The following is a 21,837-nucleotide window of genomic DNA, read 5'->3' on the forward strand; positions in this document are numbered from 1 at the left end:
GGTAGAAATTCAGGCGCTTCCCGCCTCTACACTGGTTTAAATGTAAGGCATGGCCTCAAGGCCACCAATCATAGTTACGGTTCCTGTGCACTGTCGACAAGTGATTGGTGGCCTCAAGGCCATGCTTTGCAATCAAACTAGTGTAGCGGCAGGAATCGCCCTATGTTCTACCTTCTGAACTATAATGTTGACAACCTCGCCGCTGTTACTACAGCGATGAGCCCTCCGCACAGACAACTGAATGATGTTCAATTGTTTTTCTGACCTACATGCCAGTCTTGTAAGCCAGCTTTCAAAATAGCTCTCTTAAAGTTCTCTACCTGCAATATACTGTAACGTCGACACGTCTCGGAATACCGCTATGTGACAATCTTAAGCGAAGGAATACTGACCTGCAGCACATATATCAACGAAAATTCGTTGATGTAGTTCACACAATGCTGAACATTAGATGACATAAGTTTCTGGTGAGTGTTCCTCGCTGAAATAAACATGTAGCGGTTTTTCTAGCCACAACGAAGATATGTCACTTAAATGTAAATTAAAGTCACCCAAAACTTCAGATATTTCAGTACATACCGATGTCACAGAATCGAAGGACCTGCCGTTAGGTGGCCGGTTTGTCCATGACTCCAGTGACCTCATCTGAAATAAAATAAACCACTGATCACCAAGATATCGTGGACCTGGTTCTTGTAATGTTCCAATATACATGATTATGCTATTAGTGCCCCACTTTCCGCTGAGAATATTCTACAGCAAGTGAATAATGTGACCTCTTATTAACACCACAGCGTGAAAGACTCTCATTGCACTGAGGTGAGTTATTAACAAAAGTACTTGTGTTTACTGCACATCGTGAACTTTCAAAGTGTTTCCATTTTCTATCCTTCTTCCTAGCTTTTAGTAATTATAACTCTAATCTTAACTGCGCTCGGTAGTTAGTGGACTGTGAACAGCTGACATACACATTTGAGCCTACAGAGTATCAGTCAAGAAGTAAGTATAAATAACCACCTGATCGACACTTTATTATTGCCTCAGGCAAAATTGAATATAAATTAACACTTACAGGACATGTTTCAACCACTTAGTGGTCCTCTTCAGCTGTCGAACAAGAGATATAATCAAACACGACATCGCAGAAGCACAGCCCAATCTCCCTCCTCCCTCACATGTTATTTTAGATGACGACAAAACTCTACTTCCCTTCTCTCCAGAGCTTTGCATGAACTGTCAGACAGTGTCACATCGTTACTTTACCAGGTCGCGCTCAAAGACAGACCCTCTAGACAGCGCAGAATAAACATCTTTTCCAAACAAGAACGAGAGGCAATATGTCCTGTTCTGATGACCTCCATTTTTTAACAAAGGAGTCTCCAAAGAACTTTTATTTGTGCTTATTGTCCTAATGTTTTTCCTTCTCAATGTTTTCTTTATACAGCTGAAGGGCACCACTAAGTGGTCGAAACATGTCCTGTAAGTGTTAATTTATATTCAATTTTGCCTGAGGCAATAATAAAGTATCGATTAGGTGGTTATTTATACTTCTTGATTATACCACAGTCTAATATATACAGTCGCGAATCTCTGATGATATTTTTCATCCGAGGCGACTACAGCGCTCCAAGCGAGTGACATCGAACCTGCCAGAGTTGGGCTAAGAAGGCCAGCACTCTACCATGGTGGGTCACTTGCTTTCTTGGCTTACGCTGCCTGAACCGTCAACGATAGACCCCAAGCGTAAGTGTAAGAATTGTAGAGCATAAAAACCTCTACAAAAAAGTCCGGGATGGTATATACCTATTTCGAACCAGTTGCCCTCTAGAAGCGATTTTTGTTATAGTCCGCGGTGAAAAAACATAACTCCATAAAATTAAATAAATATTTCGATATTCTCCTCGAACTCCTCATCGAAATAAATTGTTTGATCTCCTCCACTATTTTATAAGGATTACAATAACCATGTCAGGACATTATTTGCATGAATGGTTCAGAAATTATGGCCATTTTAGACTGTAGTGGTAATTCCTTCCCTGTTGTCTGCAAGGAAGTTGCCTCTACCTCGCCGCCAGAGGTGTTAGTGTCGCTCCACTGTCAAGTGGGTGAACCTTCCTCTTATTAGAGCTTCGCGACTGGTTAGACTGTGATTATACTCATCTACAGAGTATCTCAAAAGTCATTGCATTCCGAGCTCAAGAATTTCATCCCTTGCCATTCTTCGAACATCAGGGAGCTAGTGACGTATGGATACAGTATATCTTCCCAAAGGTATTCGCAATTTTAAAGTATGTTGAAAGCGTTATCCCTGGACAAATTAATTCATAAGATAGGGTGTAAGATTGAGTAGGTCAGAGGTATGCATTAAAAGTGTATCACTGTAGACTATTAGCCTTTAACAATGAAATGTAAAAATAAATCATTATGCCTATTGCTCACGGTAAAACGTTTTGTAAAATTTGTTGTACAAAAAAGTTTATAAAAAATTTGGTGAAAACAAAATGTGTTGCTCACGGTAAAATTATTTTATAAAATCCGTGGAAGCATCGGGATGGCCATCTATGAACTCACTTCTGAACTAAGATGTATATGTGCTGCCATCTATCGCTAAACTTTTAAACCAAGAATCAGCTGTTCAACTTAGAGTGTGTTTGAGAGTATGACTCTAACAAACAAAGCAAAACTTGCTGCTTTGGCTGCAATTATATGTTGTACAGTGGTATAAAGGAAGAAAAGAAATGCCAGGAAATGCTGGACTCGGGAATGGAGCAAAAGAAGAGAAGGAGGTAGAGGATTGCTGTTCTTGGTCAAAAATTCGTTGAGGTTAGAACACCAGCATTCATATAGGAATTCGGCGATTGTGTTTTCTGCCTCTCTTCTTGCATTTCGGTTGTGGTAAAGTGGCGTTTTAACTTCGTACAAACAAGGATATTTCTGGAATTCGTCCAGTAAAACACTACCAGCTTCCTTAGTCCTCCCGGATCCTGCCATTTTAGAAAGAAGTGTTTGTTTACAATCGAGTTTCACAATCTTCTCACGACGTAGCGCCAGCATCATCGTGATGTCAGCTTCACTGATTGGCACGTTTCGTAAGATTAATTTTACGGAATAGCACATGTCCTATTTTATGAAACATTTTATCAAAGGTTTTATAAAACTTGAATTTGACAGTGATAACAGAAATTTTATAAAATTAAATTATTGTACAATAAATTTGACAGAAAATTTTACCGTGAGCAACAGGCATTAGATCATTACAATAGACTCTTGGTCGCTGTAGGGTTGTTGCAAAAGAGTAGACAAGTTTCATTACTGAGGAAACGGTACTCACCAAACACGATTGAACTGATTGAACTTACCCTTGCCGGTCTGCGCTGTAATCCTAAAATTCGGCCCATGTGATATATTAACTTTTCCTCAGACCAACAGGTGTCTCCCAATATCAGATATTGAACTGATAAATCCCTTCTCACTCCAAAGTCAGAACTGCAGTTATGCCTGAAATAATAAGAAATAACTGGAAGAATGATTAACGTGGACAGAAGTATCTGAAACAACAGTTAGTTTCCTTTTAGAGATTTCATAATCATTTCATACAAGCTAACATAAACTCAAATGTTCTGGTTACAGGACCTCATGTCTGTTAACTACTTTTTATATGCTATACTGGGTGAGTCAGCCACGCCTGATGTTTTATGATGTTAGGCATCCCACCGAACGTCACTGGAGGCGGTTTCGATTACCAACTCAGCCATCCTGGAAGTAGTTTTCCGTGGTTTCCCACTTCTCCTCCAGGCAATTGCCGGGACGGTACCTAGTTTAAGCCCACGGACGCTTCCTTCCCTCTTGCTTGTCTATCCCTTGCAATCTTCCCATCCCCTGCACGGCCCATGTTCAGCATAGCAGGTGAGGCCGCCTGCGCAAGGTACTGGCCATCCTCCCCAGTTGTATCTCCAGGCCCAATGTCTGACGCTCCAGGACACTGCCCTTGAGGCAGTAGAGGTGGGATCCCTCGCTGAGTCCGTAGGAAAAGCCAACCCTGGAGGGTAAACAGGTTAAGTAAGTAAGTAAACAGAGAGTAAATTGAGGTTGATACAAATCTCGAATGAAACCACGCTGAGAAAAATGTGTATGTTAATATTCCATTTCATTACTCCACCCTACTAATTATCACAACAGAGCGCAACATTAAAATGAATAATAAAACAAGTAATGTTCACTCAAAGAATACATTTTTTCATCACATTACAACTTTGGTACCTTTGAGAATTTCAGTCCGGATGAACCAAGTTTTCGGATTACTGGGGTTCGGATTAGCAAGACTCTAGTGTGTGGTATATTGCAATTTTGGGTAATAACTACCTCTTAATAAATATATTACACCCTACCGGGCTTCGAAGGGATGACCCACGCATAAGAATGCCTCCACGTAACGGGGTAAACACCCACGGATGAGATTGGATTGAAGAGCGGGTCGAATTGCTTAACGAGCTTCGGACCGCTCCCCTTCCTACTTTCTGTGCCGGCCCGGCAGCCTGAGCACTTGGGGAAGTGGTACGTTCAAAGAAAAACAAAAACAACAAATACTTAAGATGGAGTCTTATGTCTATAATATGAAAGTAGGATCTCTGGGTTCAAATGCCTATTGGATACTGCTTAACACTGCTACAAATGACAAGAATCATTAAATAGGGGTTACGAATATGAATTTATTCAAAACATGACAATTTAAAGAAGTTGATACAGCTCTCTATACAATGACTCTCCACATATGGGAGGAAAAGAAAATAATAATCACTTTAAAAAAATATGAATCGCCCATGGGCGTCGCCTGCATAACGGCATGATTGAGGTTTTGCGACTTGCTATCGTTCATTTGTCCTCATTAATTCATACCGTTCATGAAATTTTGTACATTATTCTGTCGATCACACCGTGAGATGATCTGATGTCCCTATACACAAATATTACTAGCTGTTCTAAGCACGAACATAACCGGGGCCTACACTACATAATATCATATTAAAAGACACATTTGCATAATGCACAAACAAACACAAATACCATTTTTGCTAAACCCCGGACTACTCATCTATCACCAAGACCACACAACGTGCACATAGGTTCTGTTTGAACTCAAAAATATGTGCACACAATTACGAAACATACACAGATATATGGATATATACAATTCATGCACACAGGAGAACCATTCCTAGAAAAGAAACAGCATGGTTATCACTGTCTCCGGCCCAAAGCGCAAGCTTGGAGCAGCTCGCTCAAGGGCGCCACCATAATCCGGAGTCGAACTGGCAGACTCCCGACCGAGAGGTACTGTGGGTTTCTGTAGATCCCGAGAATAGCTACAATCTCATCTCGCCGGATATCTGGGGGAGATCCCTACTCATTTATTAAATACCTTTAAAAGAAGTTACCGTGATATTATCATTATACAAATATTCTTAGCTAAGCCATTTAACCCAAACAAAAGAACGCGGGCAGACCCGGGCTCCAAGCCCTAACACAATGGGATACGGGACCCTTTTGTCACGAGGGCGAGAGCTAGACATTCACAAAAAAAAAAAGGAGGCCGGCCATTCACTTCGCACGGCCATTCAGATTCTTCTCTGCCTCAAACGTTCACCCTCTCGTCTCGGGGACACATCCATGGCCCATTTCATTTGCTTATTTATATTATCGTGGAATTCCCATAAAATACTCTTTTATTCTCTCTCATTATTATCACTGAGACTGGGGCACGATCACTTCTCAATCATCTCATCGTAAATTCCTATTCGGCCTTCTCACTACGTCTCATATCGCGTATCTTCTTCCCTTGGGCCTATGGCTCTCATGGCTCCTCGTTCATACCACATAAATACACTTATATTTAAACCTTCTGACCAAAGATTAAGGGCTCCTGCCCCTGGGTCTCGCCCCGGCTATAGATAAAAAAACACTCCAAACCATTATGGCCAGTAAATCAAAAATCACGGGAGACTTGCACATGGTTCCTCACACTTATCTAAATCACACAATATGTACCTCTCCCGGTCGGGATTTCTTCTTCCTTGCTGTACATGCACGGATTATATCTGTAAGCTAGGCATGCATTGTCTGACTGACCCATGAGTTTCCCTGGCATCTCCGACAACCACGTGGGACAGTGACTACCAACATTTCGACATATTTCCCTGCTTGCCAGCACTATGTTTCCAACCACCCCTACGGGAAACTCAAATATTCTCCTAACCTTGTTCCCATATTTGCTAGGACATTCTACATATTACTAAAAATATAACCCTCACGATAAGCTAATCATTAAGAAAGAAATATGAGTCGTCCGGGAATTTAGCTCCCTTGAATTTTACTTCAACATTATAAAATCAATAAAGTTTCCATATAGGACATGCATTAACTTACAACATTTTGATATTTACAAAAGAACGCTAATCCTATCCCCGGGTTATGTCATGCTTAGAAATTAAATTTGGACATCACTCATCTGTTTGGTGGCCGTTGTCTCTCCTCCCACGGGAGACCCATGGTGAAGTTCTTAGTACTCCATGACCACTCGGTAGGTGGCGGGCGTGCAGTCCTTCATCCCTGGTCCATACAAGTCCGACATCCTGGGGAACTCGTCACAGCTGAAATCTTACAGTAATCCAAGTGGGTAACACTTTTACACTCGTCACACGTCCTCTATTTCAGAGTTTACCCCCGCGTTCCCAGTAAGAATCGGGTAGCTCACGAGACTCGAGCCCCTGATTCGAAGTAACACTTTGGGTGATACCGAATTATGAATTTCACTGACTCATTAAACCGGCAGTTTCTCAGCCGAATTCTAATACTTGTTCGTAAAATATGCTCGCGGTTTTTACTAGTTTGACACGCAGCACAGAAACAATACACCTAGGCTCGTTTGGCCTCCCGTTCACTACACAAAAGCTTTTGTACACAATAACACTTCTTTGTACGCGGTTAAGGGTTTCTGACTGTAACACCGCGGGACATAGTATCCGTCTCAACGACCCGTGAAAGAACAACTGTCTCTGCACTGGCCTGCCCGGCCTATATTATCTTGCCCGCCGGAAGCTTGGGGGCGTCAACGTTCACGGTTCATTAAGAACAAGAGCTCCTTTCGTACCAAGAATTGACGATATTTGAATAGTGCATCTTGTGGCCCTCTGTCTCCTCTTTCATTTGAGCCAGGCGTGCTGGACCTACGATCAGCAGTTTTTATCTAATTTGCTTCCCGCCTTTGATTAATTCATAGCGTCCTTTGGGGGGTGGAGCTATCTTCTAAGCGCGACTCTTGGCTTGGGTGACGCCGCTGTATCCACATGTGTTAGCGATATATTACATCTGGACAGCTGGTGACCTCATTTCTTCCCCTGCATAAGTTATTACATATTTTTAGTCTGGAGAACGCAGAAAATTCCGCTCTATTCACTGGTGTGTCTCACATAATTTTCCTATGTCTGGATTAAAAATATCACCCCGTTTTTACGCGCCAAAATCCGACGTTGGCACCCGTGACACGTGCATAAAAAACCGGAAGTTCCTTGTGTTCGTTTGGAACTCTGGGAAGCTAAGCTCCACCTCGGGGCGTATCTGACTACTCCAGCATCGCGTCCCCTTCTATCTCTCTCTGCAAGCTGAGAGCGTATTTCCGCGGGGGCTTGGCTGTTGCTTTGTCCTCCCTTTGTTCGCAGGCGCTCTTTTCGCGGGTTCCATTCTGGCAGGACGCCGCTCGATCCCCTTCGCCCATACTGCTACCAATGACGCGACCTTTAGGAGTAATTTTAATGGAGTATAAAGGCCCATATCATTCCCATGGAGCTGTACAGGACACTGTACGGTTTCATTCTCCTCCTACTTCATCAAAGAAAAATCACGAACTCGGGATTTTTCTTTCCCTTTAAACTGTCTCGGAAAATAGTCACTGGTGATGGTCGCGTAACTTGTGGACCTTCTCGGTCAACTCTGTGTTCTCCAGTTGTATCTGGTAGCATAGATTAATTAAAGCGTTCCTAAGACCGGTCCTCTCAGAACATTCTGGACAATCTTCACAGGCTGATGCCTCGGACTCGCTCCCTTCTTCCAAAACAATGTGATTCACGGCATCATCTTCTTCATCGGCTTCCATTTCTTCCATTGGATCCGGGTTGTCCTCGTCATCCTCGGCTTCTCCTGGTTCTTCTTCCTCCGGACCTTCTTCAGGGTGTTGTCCTGGGGCGTGGTACAGTTTGAGATTTGCAGCATTGTAAGTGGCCTCTGTTCTCCCATCCATTGACTGTACTTTGTAGGCATTATTCTCTAGGTTCTGGATTATCCTATACGGCCCGATGTAAAGTTCTGCAAACTTGTGGTAGTACTTCCTCGGAGGGTCGGACATGGCAGGTCGTTTGACTAAAACTAGTTCTCCCACACGAAGTGGCCGATGAAATCTCCGGTTTCGATGACGTCTGAGCCTCTTCTCTGCCTGGGCTTTGAGATGGTCCAAAGCTATCCTCACACGAAGTTCAGCCGAAGGCCTGGGATCTTCTGGGCACTGTAGCACGCGGTGCCACGGTCTCTCTGGTTTCTGATCAAAATGTACCGCTATCGGGATCTGCCCCGTAGATTCATGAATCGTCCCGTTGATGCACTCCATGATGATCGGAAGAACATCAACCCATCGCCAATGCTGTCTGGCGCAATAAACTCTGCAGAATTTTGCTATTTCGCGCATGATCCTTTCTGATGGATTGGACTCAGGATGCCTAATAGAACTGAAGATATGCTGGATTTGGAGTTGCTCGATCTCGCGTTTGAACATGGCGGACGTGAACTGAGACCCATGGTCACTCAATATCTTATCTGGCTTCCCCATAGATGGAATGATCTTATTTCGGATCTGTGTCAGTACCGACCTGGAGTTTGCCTTCTGTACTGGGCACAGCATCACATACTTCGAGAAAACATCTACGCAGACCAAAATGAATTGTAACCCTCTAATTGCCTTGGGTAAGGGCCCGTAAAAGTCTATCGCAAATAGCTCTCGTGGCTTCTCTGGCAACAGCGGCTTAGGTGGTTGCCGCAGGAGATAGGTATTTGGTTTGATTCGTTGACAAGTATCACATGTTGTCAACACGGTCCTAATCATCCGCCTCATTCTCGGCCAGACAAAGGTCTCCTGTAGTGTCGAGGTAACTTTATCGATTCCCGCATGACCGATGGAATGATGTGCGAGCCAAATCAGTTCCACTTGCAGCACGGGCGGAACAACAATACGGTACTTCGTATGATCTTCATCGATGAACTGGTGAAGGATCCCGTTGAAATAGTTATATTTTGGTGCCTGCCTCTCACTCTCCTGGTATTCAGGCGTTCCTGCTGGTATCCTCTTCCTGAAGAAATCGATCAATCGTCGGGTCGCGGGCCAATTCTCTTGCTCTTCTCCGATGCGTTGCAGCCTGTCCAACGTCTCACGGTCACCCCCGCTCAACTCTATGTGATGAAGAACTTGGGCTTCCGGTTCGGGGTTTCGGCTTAATGCGTCGGCAATCACGTTGTCCTTTCCTGCACAATGTTCGATCTCTAAGTCGAATTGTTGGATGAATAACGTCCAGCGGTTTACTCTCTCGGATGCCATCGTCGACTTCAAAGCGAAGGTCAAAGCTTTATGGTCTGTCCGCAGCACGACCGGGAATCCGTATATATACTTCCTCCAGTGACTGAGGGCTGTAACAATTGCCAACATCTCTAATTCCGTGACGGTATATTGGCATTCATGAGCCCGAAGTCTACGACTCATGAACGCGATGTAGTTTCTGCGTTTTTCCTGATCCGGCGTCTCCTGGTACAATACCGCCCCTACACCTATCATGGATGCATCGGTTTGGACTACGAATTTGCTCGAAAAGTCGGGATACCCAAGCTTGATGCTGTTGGCAAGTAATTCTTTTGTCCTTTGGAAAGCTTCGTCACACTTTGAATCCCATTTCCATCTATTATTCTTCTTTAGGAGGTCCTGAAGAGGAGCTACCGCCTCCGTGTAACTAGGGCAATGATCGGCGAAAAACCCGCAGATTCCCAAAAACTGCCTGATGTGTTTGACTCGTGTTGGTTTGGGGAAATTTTGAAAAGCTTGAATCTTAACGGGGTTCGGAGTAACACCCTCCGAATCTATGACGTGTCCCAGGAACAAAATGCTTTTCTGGCAAAAGTTCGACTTATCCAAATTAATTTTGAAGTTGTTTTTATTCAATTCTGCTAATAACAGGTTCAAGTGTTCCAAATGCTCCTCCAGAGTCTCGCTCGCAATCAAAATGTCGTCCACATAACACACCGTAAAGTTCTTCACCTGCTCGCTCAAATTCCTATCAAGTGCCCTTATCAAGGCCGATCCTGCGTTCTTGACGCCGAACGGCAAACGATTGTAGACGTACGTCTGTCCGTCAAACATGAATCCCGTCAGTTCCTTGGATTCCCCTGACAACTCAATATGGTGGTAGGACGATCTCAAGTCGACCCCCGAAAAATAATTTTTGTGACTAAATTTCTCCAAAATATCCTTAATGTTTGGTGCCCTATCGTACTCTGGTACCAAGCGCTCGTTAATGGCACGTGCGTCTAGGCACACACTCAGCGAACCGTTCGTCTTCTCCACGATGACTAAAGGGTTTAAAAATGGCGTCGGAGATTTGGAAATTAACTGGTTTTCTTCCATATCCTTGATGATAGGTCGTACCTTGGCATAATGTTTCTCGGGAATCGGGTTCGGATTCCGTCGAAAAGGTTCCCAACTTGTGACGACGACATTGTATTTGAAATTCGAAATTTTTCCCGGTTGTGACCCAAATGCATCGCGGTGGCGTTCCAAGATTTCTTTCAGTCTAGCTCTTCCCTCTTCACCTATAATTGCTTTATTAATTTTTGATAGCACTGCCTCCTCAAATGTCGGTTCTTCCTCTTCCTGTTCCAAGTTTGCAACCATTTTCTCGAGTCCGATTATTATCTCTTCTTCCTGATGTTTCCCATCCAGAATCTGATCAGGACGGACTTCCTCGTCGTAGGTCACTTGAGTAGTCCAAATCCTCTCATCGACTACGCAGTCTCCAATTTCGTTTAGTTTCACCCCTTCGGAATGCATGTTGATCTCTAGCCTGATCTCATTTCGGTGCATGTCGATAACTGCCTTATAGTCCCTCCAGAAGTCGGCACCTAATATAATGTTGTATTCCATCTTCTCGAGGATGATAAATGGGTGTGAAGTAATGGCCTCTCCGATCTGCAATTCTAAATAAACCTGAGCCTTGCACACTGTGGTGCGATCTGGGATGATTCCTCGTACCTTCATGTTAGAGACCGGTAATAATGGGATCTGCTCCTTCGATTGGATTTCCCGTATAAGCGTTCTAGATACGACGCTTACGCTGGCTCCCGTGTCTACAAGAGAGCGCACGCGCAATCCATTAGCTCTGATGTACACCACTGGTAATTCCCTTATAATCCTCTTATTCTGTCGGTGTGCGTCTTCGATCAAATCCTCGGGTTGGATCACCCACGCAGCTATGGTAACTGACGTCCTCTGTGAATCGAAAGAATGGTTGCTCCCCGAACCGCAGGCTATCTCCTCACTAGTTAGGCGAAATTTTTTTTTGCGCTCCGGAGCTACTGGCATACTCCTGAGCATGGGGGTTCAACTCTCTTCCACGTCCTTCCTTCTTGTGGGCTTGCAGTTGCAGGCTTTCTGCCCCTTCGCACATTCCCGCGGCGGCCATACCCTGAATGGGTCTCTGCCACTTGTCAATACCGGGCGGCGTGTTTCGCAGTTGTTCCACATACTGTCGCGACTCATTCCTGCGATCTCGTATGTACTCTTCCCTTCTTCCTGGTCGTTGCCCTGTCGACCGTTGTCCGCTCGGTCCCCAATTCTGGTACGGCCTCCTCCGCTGTCCATACTGGCGATACCGAAGCCTTGGCCCCTGATTCATCCTCTCACGGGGTCCTGGTTCGCGGGTGTTCCAGCCCTCCTGGTATTCCCGTTTCGGTCCATTCCATGTCTGGGGACCCCAATCACTCCTAATTCTCGAGGGATACATCTCCCGAACTTCATTCGTACTAGTCCCCTGGTTCTTCCTTTTAGGTGGGCTTTCATCTTGCGCTAGGTCGACAACATGGACCGCCTCGCTATGGCGATGTCGCGCCTGCATTCCACTCGTTTGATCGAGCTGCCTCAATATTTGTTCAGCATCGACCGCATTTCGGACATTCGCCGCTATGAGCACCTTCTGTACTTCCGGTGGGAGCTGTTTCCCGATGGCGGAAATCAACTCTAGCTCTGTGGGAGGACTATCCAGTTCTTTAAACTTCAACAACTGGCCCACGAAGTACTCGCAGAAACGGGTCTGCCCTGCACCCGAATACCTGCGCGAATACAATTCTAGCCTCAAATTCTGTTGCGTCTCGATTCCCCAATACTTCTCAAGGAAGCGCCGCCGGAACTCCTCATACCCATCGAAACAATATTTGAACGCCCGGTACCAGACCAAAGGCTGATCCGTTAAGTACCGTTCGACTACTCTCAGTTTTCGGTCCGCTGGAACTCGATGATCAATGAAGTATTGGTCTACCTCAGCAAGGAAACCTTTCGGGGTAAGATGAGTGTTTGACCCGAATTTCTTCGGCTCGTCATTCGTCATCCGGAGGAGATTATATACCGGAATTGGTCCACTCTCTTGCGGGGTCGATTGTCCCCGAGGTGCATTATGCAATTGTGCATTTTCATTTCCCTGCGAAACGTCGACGTTGGCCTCGTGACCAATACTGCTGGGCGGACTCACTCTGTCAACGCTATCCTGCTTCTTGAGGATCGATCGCATCACGATCTCACCTCTCGCCTCTTGGAACTTTAACAACTCGACCTCCTCCCGGATCTCCTTAATAAGCTCCGCGTGGACTTCTACTTGGACGGCAGCCTTGTGGGTCTTGTTGCCCCACTCTTCCACCTGTCGGTTCAGGCCTTGGATTTTCCCTCGGACTTCTTCTTGTTCCGCTTCCATCTCTTCGGTCACCTCCTTCCGAAGCTCCATCACTTCTCCATGGGCTTGAGTCTGGACTTCCTTGAGCTTAGCGGTCGCAATATCCTGCACTTGGGTCAGACGGTCACTGACCTCCTTCGCCACCTTGTCGAGGGCCTCCGTCGTCTGTGTCCTTAGTTCTCGGACTTCCGCCTTGGCCTCCTGCATGTCTCTTGCAACATCCTCTACGCGGGTGCTCACCTTCTCCATTTCTTCCTCGCACGCGCTTACCCTAGTGTCCGTCACGTCGATCCTATTCGTCATCCTAATCTCCACTTGCTTTAATTGCTGGATGACGTCTTCCAACTTCCCCTCTAACGCCTCAGTCATCTTTGCCTCCAGCCTCGCGGCGTTCTCGTCGCTACGTTCACGACCTAATCTCACATCCTCTGCGAGCTCGTCTAACGAAGCCTTATTCGTAGCCGCCTGAGCCTGGCAAAGCTCTGCCTGCGTGTCAAACTGCGCCTTAACGTCTGCCGCCTGCTTGTCTAGCTGCGCTTTAACGTCTGTTGCCTGCTTGCCTAGCTGATTTAATTGTTCCCTTAAAAGTTCCCTGTCTTCCTTTGCCCTTTCTTCGAAATGTTCTTTTTGTTCTGCCAATAATTGGCGCATCATATCCCTCATGACCTCCATGTCCATATTAAATTCAATCTTGGAGAAAGCGGATCTCCCGTGGGCAGAAAATTGACCACCGGTGATCGACAGAAAGCATAGATACATTCAAATGTTTTTTTTTTAAATAGAAATTTCAGCGTGACCTAACTTTACTCGAAATTCCAACAAATCAATCCAAACTGGGCCTACAAACGGCTTATGTCACGCCCCCTACCATATTGATGTCATAATTCATTGTATAGGAAATTTTGTCATATCATTTGACAATAATAATAACAATAATAATACTGATTCTACGTTAGCCCTTAACCTGGAATAAGTTTTCCCGTCTCGCGCGCGGCCTACCGTGGGCTCGATTTTACGTATGCTGGAAACATGGCATACCCCAGTCACTAATGGATGTTATCACCTTGAGATTGGTAAGATGGCGTTAGCAGACAATTACCCGTCTCAAACTGGCAACATCGCATCCGTCACTGCGCAAAAATTAGAGCATGGGTTGAGGTACCCTGCTCTATCCGCGGCGTCCAAAGCCCTCTCGAAAAACACATTTATATCTGCCAAATGTTGTTACTTCAGCGCACAATCTTTGGCCGATACCCGTAACTGGCGAAATTTGAAGAATTTTGCCGGCCGTTTTAACCTCACACTGAGAGAACCATAACGTTGTCTCCCAAAGAAATGACAGCTTCATAGTCTGTCCCGGGTATCCATTTTAATTAATGAGCGACACTCATGCGGATTTCCACTTAAACTGGACACATGATTTTTCTGTTCTTGTCATTTTCCTATCCTATTTATTATCCACGTCGCTCCCCTTCATGGCTGATCTTGTGTGAGTTCTCATCACGAGTTGTGACTTACGCACACCCGTACAATGACCATGACAGTCCTGCTGAGTATCACACCATCAAACCAACCCTTGCAGTATCCAATCTATAATTATGAATCTTAGCACTTCGGACATGTGCTTAACGTCTCCATCCGTTCGGTTACGTGGCGGGTACTCCATTCCAAATAATTGCCAACCCGTTCGATACCAAATGTAATCAGATTGTGGCACGAACCTGGCAATTTGACTCCATCATAGCACACTATCCTCCCTGTGAGTGGCCTATCTGTTACTAAAAATGCTACAGTGTAAACTATAAACAATGCCCGGCCACGAAGGGCGCCAAGTATACACCCTACCGGGCTTCGAAGGGATGACCCACGCATAAGAATGCCTCCACGTAACGGGGTAAACACCCACGGATGAGATTGGATTGAAGAGCGGGTCGAATTGCTTAACGAGCTTCGGACCGCTCCCCTTCCTACTTTCTGTGCCGGCCCGGCAGCCTGAGCACTTGGGGAAGTGGTACGTTCAAAGAAAAACAAAAACAACAAATACTTAAGATGGAGTCTTATGTCTATAATATGAAAGTAGGATCTCTGGGTTCAAATGCCTATTGGATACTGCTTAACACTGCTACAAATGACAAGAATCATTAAATAGGGGTTACGAATATGAATTTATTCAAAACGTGACAATTTAAAGAAGTTGATACAGCTCTCTATACAATGACTCTCCACATATGGGAGGAAAAGAAAATAATAATCACTTTAAAAAAATACGAATCGCCCATGGGCGTCGCCTGCATAACGGCATGATTGAGGTTTTGCGACTTGCTATCGTTCATTTGTCCTCATTAATTCATACCGTTCATGAAATTTTGTACATTATTCTGTCGATCACACCGTGAGATGATCCTGATGTCCCTATACACAAATATTACTAGCTGTTCTAAGCACGAACATAACCGGGGCCTACACTACATAATATCATATTAAAAGACACATTTGCATAATGCACAAACAAACACAAATACCATTTATGCTAAACCCCGGACTACTCATCTATCACCAAGACCACACAACGTGCACATAGGTTCTGTTTGAACTCAAAAATATGTGCACACAATTACGAAACATACACAGATATATGGATATATACAATTCATGCACACAGGAGAACCATTCCTAGAAAAGAAACAGCATGGTTATCACTGTCTCCGGCCCAAAGCGCAAGCTTGGAGCAGCTCGCTCAAGGGCGCCACCATAATCCGGAGTCGAACTGGCAGACTCCCGACCGAGAGGTACTGTGGGTTTCTGTAGATCCCGAGAATAGCTACAATCTCATCTCGCCGGATATCTGGGGGAGATCCCTACTAATTTATTAAATACCTTTAAAAGAAGTTACCGTGATATTATCATTATACAAATATTCTTAGCTAAGCCATTTAACCCAAACAAAAGAACGCGGGCAGACCCGGGCTCCAAGCCCTAACACAATGGGATACGGGACCCTTTTGTCACGAGGGCGAGAGCTAGACATTCACAAAAAAAAAAAAGGAGGCCGGCCATTCACTTCGCACGGCCATTCAGATTCTTCTCTGCCTCAAACGTTCACCCTCTCGTCTCGGGGACACATCCATGGCCCATTTCATTTGCTTATTTATATTATCGTGGAATTCCCATAAAATACTCTTTTATTCTCTCTCATTATTATCACTGAGACTGGGGCACGATCACTTCTCAATCATCTCATCGTAAATTCCTATTCGGCCTTCTCACTACGTCTCATATCGCGTATCTTCTTCCCTTGGGCCTATGGCTCTCATGGCTCCTCGTTCATACCACATAAATACACTTATATTTAAACCTTCTGACCAAAGATTAAGGGCTCCTGCCCCTGGGTCTCGCCCCGGCTATAGATAAAAAAAACACTCCAAACCATTATGGCCAATAAATCAAAAATCACGGGAGACTTGCACATGGTTCCTCACACTTATCTAAATCACACAATATGTACCTCTCCCGGTCGGGATTTCTTCTTCCTTGCTGTACATGCACGGATTATATCTGTAAGCTAGGCATGCATTGTCTGACCGACCCATGAGTTTCCCTGGCATCTCCGACAACCACGTGGGACAGTGACTACCAACATTTCGACATATTTCCCTGCTTGCCAGCACTATGTTTCCAACCACCCCTACGGGAAACTCAAATATTCTCCTAACCTTGTTCCCATATTTGCTAGGACATTCTACATATTACTAAAAATATAACCCTCACGATAAGCTAATCATTAAGAAAGAAATATGAGTCGTCCGGGAATTTAGCTCCCTTGAATTTTACTTCAACATTATAAAATCAATAAAGTTTCCATATAGGACATGCATTAACTTACAACATTTTGATATTTACAAAAGAACGCTAATCCTATCCCCGGGTTATGTCATGCTTAGAAATTAAATTTGGACATCACTCATCTGTTTGGTGGCCGTTGTCTCTCCTCCCACGGGAGACCCATGGTGAAGTTCTTAGTACTCCATGACCACTCGGTAGGTGGCGGGCGTGCAGTCCTTCATCCCTGGTCCATACAAGTCCGACATCCTGGGGAACTCGTCACAGCTGAAATCTTACAGTAATCCAAGTGGGTAACACTTTTACACTCGTCACACGTCCTCTATTTCAGAGTTTACCCCCGCGTTCCCAGTAAGAATCGGGTAGCTCACGAGACTCGAGCCCCTGATTCGAAGTAACACTTTGGGTGATACCGAATTATGAATTTCACTGACTCATTAAACCGGCAGTTTCTCAGCCGAATTCTAATACTTGTTCGTAAAATATGCTCGCGGTTTTTACTAGTTTGACACGCAGCACAGAAACAATACACCTAGGCTCGTTTGGCCTCCCGTTCACTACACAAAAGCTTTTGTACACAATAACACGTCTTTGTACGCGGTTAAGGGTTTCTGACTGTAACACCGCGGGACATAGTATCCGTCTCAACGACCCGTGAAAGAACAACTGTCTCTGCACTGGCCTGCCCGGCCTATATTATCTTGCCCGCCGGAAGCTTGGGGGCGTCAACGTTCACGGTTCATTAAGAACAAGAGCTCCTTTCGTACCAAGAATTGACGATATTTGAATAGTGCATCTTGTGGCCCTCTGTCTCCTCTTTCATTTGAGCCAGGCGTGCTGGACCTACGATCAGCAGTTTTTATCTAATTTGCTTCCCGCCTTTGATTAATTCATAGCGTCCTTTGGGGGGTGGAGCTATCTTCTAAGCGCGACTCTTGGCTTGGGTGACGCCGCTGTATCCACATGTGTTAGCGATATATTACATCTGGACAGCTGGTGACCTCATTTCTTCCCCTGCATAAGTTATTACATATTTTTAGTCTGGAGAACGCAGAAAATTCCGCTCTATTCACTGGTGTGTCTCACATAATTTTCCTATGTCTGGATTAAAAATATCACCCCGTTTTTACGCGCCAAAATCCGACGTTGGCACCCGTGACACGTGCATAAAAAACCGGAAGTTCCTTGTGTTCGTTTGGAACTCTGGGAAGCTAAGCTCCACCTCGGGGCGTATCTGACTACTCCAGCATCGCGTCCCCTTCTATCTCTCTCTGCAAGCTGAGAGCGTATTTCCGCGGGGGCTTGGCTGTTGCTTTGTCCTCCCTTTGTTCGCAGGCGCTCTTTTCGCGGGTTCCATTCTGGCAGGACGCCGCTCGATCCCCTTCGCCCATACTGCTACCAATGACGCGACCTTTAGGAGTAATTTTAATGGAGTATAAAGGCCCATATCATTCCCATGGAGCTGTACAGGACACTGTACGGTTTCAATATGATATACACATCAAAACCCCTCAATTTGGAAATAATTTTGTATTGGACAAGACTGTTGAAGGAAACATTCAAACTCCTATTACCTGCATAGCGTGTATGTTGAACAGCTTATAAGTCTGTATATAGTTCAGAAATTTTAACCACATTTCAATGGAAAAAAAAAGAGATGAAGTATAATATTTTTGGATCAAAATCCTATTAAACTATTTCTTCTAATGTTATCAAATAGCATACTGCTGAAAACAGAATATATTACATTAATTGTTATTCCCTTCAAGTTTTGATTTGATTAAGATCTTCCGTTTAGAAATTAATTTTTTTTCAAATAAAGTTTTCAGCGTTTACATCGTGTCGATACATGTAATACATCCCAAGAACAGAGCAAAAATGGCCATTCGGTTCCCAGCGGGACTCGAACTCACAACCATCGGCTTTTAACCACTGTTCCGCCGATTGAACTACAGTGGCCTCAACATATCTGCTTGTTGGCTGTGCAATTAATACGTGAAATAATTTCCATTTACAAATAATATCGTTCTTGCTTAACAGCTGCTAGCAGACTGGATAAAAGTCACAATTTTTTAAAATACTAACAAAATTTTGAGTGGAACTGATAGATAGCGCACTTGATTTGACTCTGAGTTCCTGTAGGCCTACTACTAGCACGATCAGTTAGAATCTAAGCGTGTTTAAGTGGTTGAAACAAGTGTCAATAGACAAAGATCTCCTTGCAGAACAAATCTCTCTCTCTCAGACGCATCCTAACAATGGTAGTACTTGAAGGGAGACTAAATGCATTATTATTATTATTATTATTACTATTATTATTATTATTATTATTATTATTATTATTATTATTATTATTATTATTATTATTATTATTATTATTATTATTATTATTATTATTATTACAAATCTAGGGATGTGGTTGAAACAGTTTACCCCATCTTTGTGATGTGAACCTGATGTGGCTGTCCTGTCCACTGCTGAAACCGAATACATGTCTTTGTATGGAACTCTTTCATGGCATTTATCAACTGCTGGCAGTGGAATGACATTGGACATCCTGAAAAGAAAAAAAATCATGAAAATTGATTAAGAAAATAAATCGAAACATACCGACTGTTTTACTGTCACAATACATTTAACTCCGTAATCACACATTTAAATGTCAATTGAGTAATTTTTCACAAAAAAAGAAATTTACTTCTTTAAGTGAATCCATATTTCTGCAATATATGTCGAAGGAATCAAAAATGTACACTCAATGGTTTCCTATATTTAAACGTGACTACTCCCTTCACCTGTCTAAAATCTACAGGGTCTAAAATTCAAAGGGTAAAGTATTAACCCATTATTTTCGTAGAAAAATTGTTGAAAACTTCAGAGAAAAATCAACTTTAAGGAAGCCTTCTGAAGCAAACGAAGACGGAACCATTGAAAAAGAAGACTTAAGAGCATTCGACCATTAATTCTTAGACTTAAACTATGTGAGCAGTGGAGTACGCAAGCGGATGGGCATGGTTACAGCATTTAGACCTGTACTGCCTCCTGAGCATCAGAATATCGTTTTTTAATTGAAACACAAAAAATATAAAATAAATACACTCATTTTCAAAAGAAAAAAATCGTGCCATAAACGAATCGCTCGAGGACAAAGTAATTTGATTGAATTCGCCACAGTCTTACATATGTCCCATTTGCTTTTAACGCTGATTGGTTGCTTGGTAGTGCCCAAGGGTGGTGCGGGAGAGGGGGGCGTACATGTCCCTTCCTCACTCATAGAAGGGGCCGATGACCTAGATGCTAGGATCATCATCATCATCATCATTCATAGAAGTAAGACACCGAATAGGACCTTAATAGCAGTGTGAGCAGTACTGGTAGTGCGAGCCACAGAGCTAAGATGAGTGAACACGGAAAATGGCCCGATGGCACATGTTACAATCCTTTAATCAGCTAGATGAGCTTGAGAGAGGCCACGTCATCGGATTAAGAGACGCATGTTGGCCGTCTAGGCGCATTATTTGCCAATCTAACCATTTTGACTACACTTTACGCCGGTGTTAGATGCAGTGGGAACGCAAGTGTAGACACACGCATCGGGAAGGTCCGGGTCGACCCCAGCGGACCAGCAATAGGTAGGATCCTTTCATTATGAAACATGCTCTAAGCTTTCCGCGGATGTCGATGCTCGCCGTTCAGATACATGTTTTGCATGTTACGGCATGTGTCAACCAGTACCATATCCCATCTAGCAGAGCAGGATCAGTCATCGTGGCGTCCCTTTCAACGTCTACGGAGCACGTTTGAACTTCTGCCAGTAACGGGCAGCGTGGCAGCTTGCAGACTGGCGATGACTGGTATTCAGCGACATATCTCGGTTCTTCGTTGTAGAGTGGCACACCGTCTCAACGAGAGGTGTCATGGCGTGGGGTGCCATTTCCCACGACTACGGCGACGAAAAAGCTTTCATTCCCCGCTCCGAGGGCGAGGTGGGCCCCCTAGATCGTAACGCGATCTCTCGGGCCAGGAGCAGTGAAGAGAGTAATGTGATGCTTGTAGATGTAGGAGATGGGTAAGCGATGTGAATATTATGGAGGAGCCACTCGGCTTGGGGAAATAACTTTAGATGGAGGTTTACACCAGAGTGTTGAGAAGGAAGTTGCGTGAAAAGTTAAGGTAGTGAAGTGTTGAAGCGATATGGTAAAGGACAGTTATGAGGTGTTTGAGATGTGCAAGGGTAGGCGGGGAGAGATTAGCAGGGGAAGTAAGTGGACGGGCATGGAAAGAACGTTGAAAGCGGGGATGATCTAGCCGGGTATGGCGACGAGATGTGGAGGAGCGTTGGTTAAGGCGGGGAGGTGAGCGAGAGGGTTCGACGGTAGGATGACGACCGTAGAGAAGTGCTCCGTTCGAGATGAGGTGGGCGACGGCTGTTGCGCTGTGAAGCTGAAGTCTGATTAAGTATGTCGGGCCGGTGGAGTTGTAGATACGGAACGCTCTCTTCACGGGTATGGCTTGAAGGCGGAGTTGTTCTTGTATGTCGGTTGCCGGAATGAATTATGCCGCGGACGACGCAACTGAAGACTTCGTTTGTGGCTGATGTTGCTGACGGTGATGGAAGATGAGGAGTGGCTGCTGCAGGTACGACGGGCGGTGGTGGTGGTGGTGACGTAATGGTTGGCAAGGCAGATGTAGACGGCCGGTGAAGTAGCGGGGAGGAATACGTAATAGTCGAGGTGGATCAACAGGAGGTAGCGTGGGAAGAGAGATGGATAGAAGCGGCGATGAATGGGACGACGTAACAGTTGTGATAGAAAGGGAGGAGAAGGTGTGAGCAGGTCGCAAAGGTGGTGGTGATGGTGGTGGTCGTCATGGTGGTTGATAGTAGGGAGGCTGACATCCAACGAGGAGTCGGCCTATATGCTTTGTTGGCTGGGCGCGAGCGGAGAGTAAAGATGTGTAGCCACCAGGC

At 44.6% G+C, this 21,837-nt stretch overlaps 1 protein-coding gene across 1 annotated transcript in view; it reads right to left on the reverse strand.

The window, feature by feature from the left end:
* LOC136862018 (uncharacterized) overlaps positions 1 to 19,410 on the reverse strand; it is a 53,816-nt gene extending 34,406 nt beyond the window's left edge. The window contains exons 1-3 of the mRNA XM_067138858.2: positions 19,302 to 19,410; positions 3,360 to 3,498; positions 580 to 645 (exon numbers count right to left, since the gene is read on the reverse strand). Of these exons, the coding sequence (XP_066994959.2) occupies positions 580 to 645; positions 3,360 to 3,498; positions 19,302 to 19,384 (288 nt within the window). The 5' untranslated portion in view covers positions 19,385 to 19,410. The remainder of the gene's footprint in view (positions 1 to 579; positions 646 to 3,359; positions 3,499 to 19,301) is intronic.
* Positions 19,411 to 21,837: the final 2,427 nt, after the last annotated feature.

Source organism: Anabrus simplex, chromosome 1 (assembly GCF_040414725.1).
Source record: "Anabrus simplex isolate iqAnaSimp1 chromosome 1, ASM4041472v1, whole genome shotgun sequence".
Taxonomy (NCBI): Eukaryota; Metazoa; Arthropoda; class Insecta; order Orthoptera; family Tettigoniidae; genus Anabrus; species Anabrus simplex.